General features: G+C 33.5%; 1 protein-coding gene across 3 annotated transcripts in view; it reads right to left on the minus strand.

Annotated features, from left to right (window-relative positions):
* Positions 1-6: 6 nt before the first annotated feature.
* The window catches only part of LOC117114442, a 20,301-nt gene continuing 10,924 nt past the window's right edge, over positions 7-9,383 (minus strand). For 2 of the 3 annotated variants that reach the window (XM_033258110.1, XM_033258111.1), the window contains exons 2-9: positions 7,695-7,837; positions 6,844-7,245; positions 6,413-6,610; positions 5,981-6,196; positions 5,301-5,405; positions 3,383-3,561; positions 1,275-1,370; positions 7-1,103 (exon numbers count right to left, since the gene is read on the minus strand). In XM_033258110.1, coding sequence (XP_033114001.1) covers positions 804-1,103; positions 1,275-1,370; positions 3,383-3,561; positions 5,301-5,405; positions 5,981-6,196; positions 6,413-6,610; positions 6,844-7,245; positions 7,695-7,797 — 1,599 coding nt within the window. In that variant the 5' untranslated portion in view covers positions 7,798-7,837 and the 3' untranslated portion in view covers positions 7-803. The remainder of the gene's footprint in view (positions 1,104-1,274; positions 1,371-3,382; positions 3,562-5,300; positions 5,406-5,980; positions 6,197-6,412; positions 6,611-6,843; positions 7,246-7,694; positions 7,838-9,383) is intronic. The other variant, XM_033258112.1, reaches the window with a different exon arrangement.

Here is a 9,383-nt window from a genome sequence, read left to right on the forward strand (position 1 = left end):
CAACTATGCTGTGGGATGACACACGCATATCTGTGGACACAAAACTGATAAGCAAGATGTAAACGCAAGTTAACAAACCCGATAGAGAAATAAATAAGATAAATTGCATTGGTGAGGCAATAAATTGATTGCCTTATCCGAAATATGTGGTTTGTTTGGTTGCTCCTGGATGTTTGTGAGAATCAAGCAAGGAGCATGCTTTGCATGATGAACCACAAAGATGACTGCCCAAATTATGGCTGGCGCAAGAGCTAATTTCCCTCTTGAATTTAGATCGTACTAATATATCACGAAGGTTAAATCAAAATAACTATTAACACTGTTAAATTATATATAAATCATAAAAGAAAGGTAAATACAGTGTTCGAGAGGACATGATAATACGTCGTGTAGCATAGCTCTCAACGAATGTTGTCCTATAAAGGACATGATAATACATCGAGTAGCATAGCTCTTAAAGAATGAGCTATGCTACATGTATCATGTCCTTTATTCGAACACTCTATTTACCTTTCTTTGATGATCGTAAACATTATAAACAAATAGATAAATAATATCAGTGCTCAGATAACATAAGATGTTACAATCTTATCAAGCATAGCCCTTCAACGTAAAGTTCTTTTTTCCCAGTTGTATGAAAAAATGTAGCGGTAATCTAAACTGAAATCTTTCTATCAATGCGAGTAACCAAGTTAGACAATACTATAAATACTATTAAATATTATTTACTATGGTTACAGAATCATAATTTATCACCACAAAATATTACTATTATTTTCCATTGATAGAGGACGCAATTCACTTTACAATCTTGACATTCTATACTGTAAATTATTATCTGTAATACTAAAAGCAATTATTGCTTGTGCTTGATAAAAGTCTGCATAGATACCCGTCTTATAATCTATGTTCTTTGCCCAGGCACGACATTTAATACGAAAGTTCGCGTTTAGTTTCCTTGGTATAATTCTCACTAGCACTGCCGGTGATAAATACTGGCGTTGGTAAGGCCATCGTTCCATTCCCCTGTACGGGAAATGATGAAAACCGAAACCATTCTTTGGAAATATTTTTGTTGTGTTTACGCGTTTCTTTCGATCAATCTAAGTATAAATACAATATTTATAAATAAATACAGATAGTGTTTCATTAATCATTTTTTAATGCTGTATTTCTAAACATATTTATTTATTATTTGATATTTTTCGTAAATAGGTCAAGATTGTAATTTTTAATACTATAGATAAATGTGACAATATATTTCCCCAACTTACAATTTCATTACAAGTCACCGAAATGTAGTTTGGTCGATGGACGGCAGAAAGTTTCTTTGGAGTATTCTTGTAGTTAATTGGTACCCAATTCGACACCTTTTTTTTTTTCAAAAAAATCGAATAAAACCACGTTGAATAATATGTATAATATACTTGGTTGTTTTGTATTTCTTTCAATTTGATTGATATTGCTTCTAATGTAATTTTCCTAATTAGTAGAAATCATATGCCCTCTGCTAGAGAGAACACGATCTTTACATTTTGGAATAATTGTGTAATCTTTAAATTATAATTATTCAAATATACACCTCCAAACCAACACATGAATTCCTAACCTAACTATAGAAACTTTGACCATCCCAATTTATTTATTTTTTATTTTAGATTTAAACCATATTTGATGAGGGTGAATCATATCCAGCAGAAGCTGAACATTCAAAAACTTAAAACCAATGTTCTTTTATTTTCTCAATAAGAAGGTGGAACGCGATAGGGAGACATCATCTGGTAGCACATCGTCGCAACCTATTTGATCCACCTTCTTAGTGGTGGTGTTAATAACTTGCTGGCTAATTTCCACAGCCTTGGTCGGATCAGGTCGGCGAAAGTGGTGGCGCTAGTGCAGAAACTGGCCTGCTTAACCACCCACAAGTCGGAGAAAAAAAAAACAGAACAGAAAATTCCTTGTAATTATTACAGATTGTGACACTCGATTAAGTAAGCCATTAAAATCCCCTTTAAGGGATTCTAGACAGTCAAGACCCCGCCCACGTATACTATCGTCAGGTAAACCAGCCTTCTCCTTGCGGACATTAACATAACATATTCGGAATAGACCAGTGAGTACTGTGTGGTAGTTTTTCTTTAATTATTTAAGTGTGTCTTTATTGTCATCTGTGTTGTTTTATACAATCGTTTTTTTTTTTTTTTAACTGAGTTTTAATAGTATATTTTCGTTGTTTCCACTTAAACCCATTCTTATTTGGAAAAGTCTGATATTTGAAAACAAGGATAAGTTAAACTATGGCAACTACATGGTTATCAGCATATTCACACACCAGAAGTGGAGGTGGGGGTGTTACCGGAAAAAATAATTTAAAGGGAGAACTCATGGCAACACAACTAATGAGAAGACCATCAAAGAAATGGCTATACTGCCTCATTTTCACTTCAATAATTTTATCTTTTGACATGATAATACAAATATTATACAGATGAACAGAATGTGAAACCAGCAGTGCAAAAAAAAAAAAAAAAAAAAAACTTGTCCCGAGTTCAGAAAATCACAGTGGGTTTCCAAGAACAGTGGTCCAAAGCATTAATACACTGTATATGAATATTGATGGTATGATTAAACTAGCATATCACCAATCTGAAAAGATGAATAAATTTCCAACAAAATGATTTTTTTAATGATTAGTACTAAAATTAAATATTTATCAATATTATTTGATAATGTAATACATTATAAAAATCACAACTAATAAATAAAGTCAAAACAAATAGTCAGAAAAAAAAAGAAATACAATTAAAATCATAGTTTGAATTTTTAATTGTTAAATAACATTATGTAAAACTAGGAGGCAATGAAATGTTTGAGTGTAAAATAAACCAGGAAACCACCAAAATCAGTTCCAACCTAACTGTAGCAGAGAAGTTGTCCCAGGTTCTTGGGAAATATTAAATACTTAATATTAATACACGATTTTACTGTATGGACACATTTCAGGAGATCTTTTCTCGATAATTAATTGAAAATGAGAAATTGTTAATTGAATATTCACTATACTTATTAAGAATGAGAATAAAAATAGAAGAAACCAAAAAAAAAAAATTTTTAAGTAACAAAAAAAAAAAAAAAAAAAAAAAAAAAATCCTCACTGCCGGAGCACGTCGGATGGCGTCCACAGACGTGTTTAGGACATCATTAAACATTAAAGGCCATTGTACACAGGCTACTAGTATGCAAGATTTTAGGTCATCATCATCATCATCACCTTATTATTATATGTATATCAATATATTAGAAACTAATAACCCAATTCCTTAAACTAGAATATTTGTATAAATAAACAAACATTTGCCAACAGACAAAAAGACAGACCTACTTTAGTTAATTGTAGCATAATACAAGGTTGGCCACTTGCAAAACCAAACATATTCGCAGGAGTACACCAGCTTCCAAATTGACGTTGCTTGAATTTACATAATCGTCCAAATTGCTTACGTGCTGTGGAGCCCTCTGCACAATTTTTATACAATCTTTTTTGTTTTGTTGGTGTGTATTCTGGAATGCGAAAAAAAAAAAATTCAAAATGTGATTTGTTCTGTCATATATCATGAAAATATAAGGAATAACAGACATTTTTAGTCAGCAGTTAATAATGATAATGATAAGTGTAATGGTATTCATAATAACGCTAATTGACAGGTAAAGTTACTGTTAATTGTAATAGTAATGGTATGATGACGGTACTACTGGTATTCCTTGTTTGCATAAACGGTCTTGCTACACAAAGGCTTTACCATCAGTGCTCATTGTTTTACAAGATAAAGTGTGGGTTGTTTAACATTTGTTTTCTCTGTTGTGTTGTTCCATCAAGGAAGAACCACCAATATCCTCTGCTTTCAAAATAATCAAGCAAGAGCAAACACCTACACATAGACATACACATTTTGTGTGCGCCATTCCCGTGTGGAATTGACTCTCTTCATCGGTGGTCATAGCTCCTTTAATACAAAAGTTCCAGAGTCTAGTGCTACAAATTTTGAGGGATCTTAAACCCATTCAAAGTCATCAATATCTTTAAAATTGTCTTAAATACTTGTACAATAGATTTGCAAAGCACAAGCTTTACACAAACACAGAACTCTGGAGAAGCATTTTCTGGAGGAACAGACACAAGATAATAAGATTATCTTTATCAATATTTACCATGCCAAGGATTGATGGCCAAGGATTTTTTTACTTCTTCTTGATTCTGCAGCATGTATTGTAGGAACACGTGAAAAATGCTGTCATATAGGCCTATATAATCCACAAATGTTGTGAAGAGTGGTATGTTGTACTGAAAACATGTTTCTATTAGCTCGTTTACAGTATAGATGTGATCAATGACTGAGAATCCTCTTTTGTACCTAGCTTGGTCTAGTGGTTGATTGTCGTCCAGATTATCGTATTTGTCTGTTGATAATAGATTTTTCTTGTAGATTGTAGAAAGCAGATTAAAGAGGCTATAATTCTTTTTTTAATATTCTTTTTTTTTTGTATAGAACGATGTTTGGTTTTTTTTTTCCCATTGATGTTGACCTTATCCCTCTGAAGGCACACTGGGAATAATTTTGCAAGTTCTTTGTTGAGTGTGTTATCCCTGACAAATATGGTTCATCTGGAATTAAGGTTTTTGGGGAAATAGAGGATGCAACACATTTTCTCTTAAATTGTAATTTTTATAATCTCTTTCGTATTACCTTTATAGCGAGTTAAATGATGTAGGAATTACCTGATGCAATGAGGTTACCTCCAGATGGCAATGAACATTTTATTAATATCCTGAGCTTCACTGTCTACAATGTCGTATAACTGTAAAAAAAAACTTACCAACAACGCTTTTTGTTTGCGAGAAAATTTACGATATGAAGTGTTAGTTGTTTTTCTTCTTTTTACTCTGTTTTTTTAAAATGTTATTTTTTGTCCATAAGCCTACTTAATCCATATATTACATGTATGTTTGAGCTGTTACATTGCAATACTTTTATTTTTATGGAGTTGGTTTAGCTCGCAGAGGAGATATTCTACATCAAAAAATTCACAGTTCCTACTTTTTGAGTTGGAGTGGCTCCTTGAGGGTGACATGTACAGTAAAAAGGTTTTTTAATTTAATGTACATTGCTTTGCATGACTTGGCTTTATGTATGGATGAATATAGAAATAAAAAAACGTACTGTTGTTAGTAATTTTTCTAAACTAATAATATTAAAAACAATAAGAAAATTGAAAGAAAAAATTGGTGATTTTCATCTTACCATCGTACATTTGCATAAGTTGACTTATGTACATAGCATATGAAGTGACATCGTTAATGTCGTAGTCAATCGTATTTCCACAAGTCAGGGGATATGATTGCAAACCTACAAGTAATACAAAGATCTCATCAGCGAGATATAGTCCTTTTACAGGCCATGTTGTACTTTGGTTATGTCAGGAAACTAACACCTTTTAAGGTAAATAATGCAATTATGTTTTTTTTTTTCAATTCTGTTGCTGCATTACCGTAGTTTTCGTCAGCGACATCATCACTATCATTATCTACATCACCGTCATCATCATTATTATGTAATATTCTCACAGAATCTTATCTGGTTCATGTATAGTACGAAAATGATCTGTTTTGTTGAATCAATTAATAGGAGCTTGTGTTATCAACGGTTTCAGCAACTGCTTCGGTCACTTTCTGTAGGCTATTAAACCATTGGATGGCTAAATTCATCAAAGGTTTAATTGAAGAAAGTGAATTGAACGAAGCAGTTGCTGATACCGTTGCTAATTTAAGCCACTATTTGTTCAACAAAGCAGATACTTTTTCTACTAATATCATCATCATAATCATTATCATAGTCATCATTAACTTCTTCATAATTATTATTTATTATGGTTATATCATTACCATCAGTTGCATATTACAGTATTATTCAATTCAATTCACCTTGTAGAGCGAACCTGTCGTCACAGTTGCCTTGTTTGATGATCTCAATATTGAGAGACTGGCGCATATACATGCACTCAATCTCACACATTGATCGGAACGTGATTTCCTGTGTGTCTAGGCGTGCGCATACGGGGTCGTATAAATCTAAAGGGCAGCATTCTTGAGAGTGTTCTGCTACAATAGCATCGCCAAGGGCAGGAACCTGTGTGACACCTGTAAAAATAGGATTTTTTTCTGTTGCACTGTTTCTAAGATATTTTAGAATAAAAAACTATGGTGAGACATAACTTACAATTAGGCCTAATAACATAAACATAAACAACATTTTATAAGGATTGTAGTCTAAATATCTTTTACAATTTAGATTTTTATAAAATTATTGAATATACTGATATCATAATAAAAAGACTGGATGAATTATTAGCATACCCTCTGACTGAGACGTTGGTAAAACATTTCTCTTACAGTGCCCTCTGTAGGCAAGTCTTAGATCAGACTGTCCAGGTTGACAAGCTGCCAACTCTAGAAAGCAGGCTGAAACATAAGTAAGCCCGTCAGACCCACACACTTCATCCAGATCAGCAAGTGAGCAATAATTTGGGCACATATTTCCTGGATCGTTCATATCTGTCATAAGATAAATTGACATGCCTATTTACATCCTCATTGAAAATACTACAGTACATACTGACACAATTTGAGAACATGTTTTCTACCTTGTCATCTTTTGTTGTATCTACAACACGTGTATCACGTATCAAAAATTCCTTAATAGCAACATCAATTCAGTAGTTTAATACATATTGAAATATGCATCTTACCGACCCTCGACAATCATCTGCCAATATCTACTGGCTTACCTTTATCAAAAGGTGATGACGTGGTTGCAGGTGATGTAATTGCCAAAAACTCTTCATCTTCCAAGACTTCTCGTTCATCTGCTATATCACTTCTGTTTCCATATTTGGATGTTTTACGTTCAAACTGCCTAGAATCTGACGCGTGTTCGTTAATAAGCTCAGAGCTGCCTTCCTCTAGCAATCCTAATTCATAGTTCCTTAACCGTGATCGACATCTTCCTCGATGCCGGATCTGTAGCGTGGGGTCAGCTTCCATACAAGCAGTCACCTTAAGAAGGCATGCTGAATAGTATGTATTCCCATTAGTGCCGCATACAGGGGTTTCTTCTAAGGATTGGAGATTGCAGAATTGACATTGGCTTCTGATAAAACTGTCCTTGTTATCTATAAGAAGAAATGTGACTGTTTTGTGGATCAAAATGATTATATCGGAGATGGTTGGCGCAGCGATAGGTATCCGACCAGTTTGTCTAAACTCAGTTTACCTATTCTATGACCAATTTTCCGAAACACAGTTTTTCGAATCCAGTTCACCAAAATCATGACGACCCAGTTTGCCGAAACCCAGTTTGCCGAATACTGCTGTTACCGTCGCACAAAAGTTCAACATACCGTGCTTTTGAAAAATAGTGGGTGGGTCGTGGAGGAGCCGTATGTATATACAAATAAAAAGACGAAATATAATTTATTTATGAATGGAATTAATTGTATAAGCAAAGTTTGAAAAATGTGCTCTACTAGTTATTTAAAAATTTTAATTTGTTTTTAATTTTTTAATATTGACTGTATAAATATATGGCAGAGAGGCATGACTACCATACGGCATTTGCCATATATAATTTGATACTTACATTCTCGATGTCTCTTCCTCGTATGACGTACTCGTGTATCCCCTTGGATCAAGAGACTGTAGGCTGTGAGAGTCAAGAATAACAAAGTCTTCCTGAACCACATTCTGCCGGCAGGAAACAACCAGCCTCCTCAAAACAAAAACCTAAATGAACCAAATTGCTGTTTTTAAAAAGACTTCTCTTAGAACATAATTATGTATGACTCACTGCTTTGCTAGTAATTTCTCCGACCTTGGATTTATGAGTCAGTATTATATTATACTTAAACATTATTTCTAATGGAGTTGAAATGTCTTATTTGATTGAAATCCCTTTGTCATTCCACGAATTTATTTTTTAAAAAAAACATTGTTTTCCCTTTTTAATGAGTAGGTCTATAATGTTGATATCTAAACTGTTGCCTTACAAGGCGACCCAGCTTTAATAACCTAGTCTCATAATGAGACTTAGTGAATGGAGTCGTTTTATACAAAGTTCCCTGGTTGTAGTCGTGCTAGAAAATCCTGTGGTCACGGGAATTGAACCCAGGACACTGGAATTGGAAAGCAAGCATCTTAACCATCAAGCTATTTAAATTCACACTGGACGACACTAGACGGAGTAGTGTTACCAATGCTGAAACAGTCTAATTTCCTTCCCGAACGAGTCCTCCAACCCAACTAATCCACTTCAGATACACTCAGGCGGAATGTTTTCTGCAGACATTTTTTTTCAAAAATTTATGATATTACATCATTATTTAGACACATAGAACACAAGAAAATCTCAGACTTAAATCTATATATAGGCATATATATATGAATATATATATATGTATATATATGCATATATGTATATATATGTATATATATACACATATATATATACACGCATATATATATATATACATATATATATACACATATAATATATATATATATATATATATATATATATATGTATGTATAGGCCTAATATATAGTTAAATCAAGGCGGCATGAGCGTAAAACCCGTCCTGCGAAATTTGCACTGGCTACCTGTGCGTAAGAGAGTTGAGTTCAAGGTGTTACTTTTGACGTATAGGCTAAATGCCGACTGTACAACTCTCCGTCTTATATCAAAGAACTGATAAGTGATTATCAAAGCAAGAGAAATCTCAGGTCCTTGTCGCAGCGATTCCTTTCTCTACCGAGAGCACTTGCAACTATCACTTACGGGGATGCAACTTTTCCATATCAGCTCCTACTCCTTGAAATGGACTTCCTGGCGATGCGTGATGCCATTAGTGTCGGACAGTTCAAATTAAGACTATAAAAACTTTTTTTTTTATTTCCACCTTCGGTGAAAACAATTCTTTTCCTCTTTCTCCCTCTCTTTTGATTACAAAGCACCCATTCGTCTGTGGCAGGGCAAATGTTTAACCTGTGCGCCATGTCTGGGATTGCTCCAGTGCAGAGACGGATGGTTGACCGTTTGGGACCTGGCGTTATTTACCATCACACATTGTAATTTCACATTTTTTTGAATAGTAAACGTTTTATTAATTAACAATTAAATGATAAAATAAGTTGGAATTGTTAAGCGCATAGAGTTTTAGAAATGCGCTATATAAATATACAATAATAATAATAATAATAATAATAATAGTCATAATAATGATAATAATATGTATATATATACAAAATTTCCGGGAGCACCTCTGTTTTATAT

The sequence above is a fragment of the Anneissia japonica genome, unplaced genomic scaffold, assembly GCF_011630105.1.
Source record: "Anneissia japonica isolate Jap-2015-1 unplaced genomic scaffold, ASM1163010v1 scaffold3845_len455572_cov173, whole genome shotgun sequence".
Taxonomy (NCBI): domain Eukaryota; kingdom Metazoa; phylum Echinodermata; class Crinoidea; order Comatulida; family Comatulidae; genus Anneissia; species Anneissia japonica.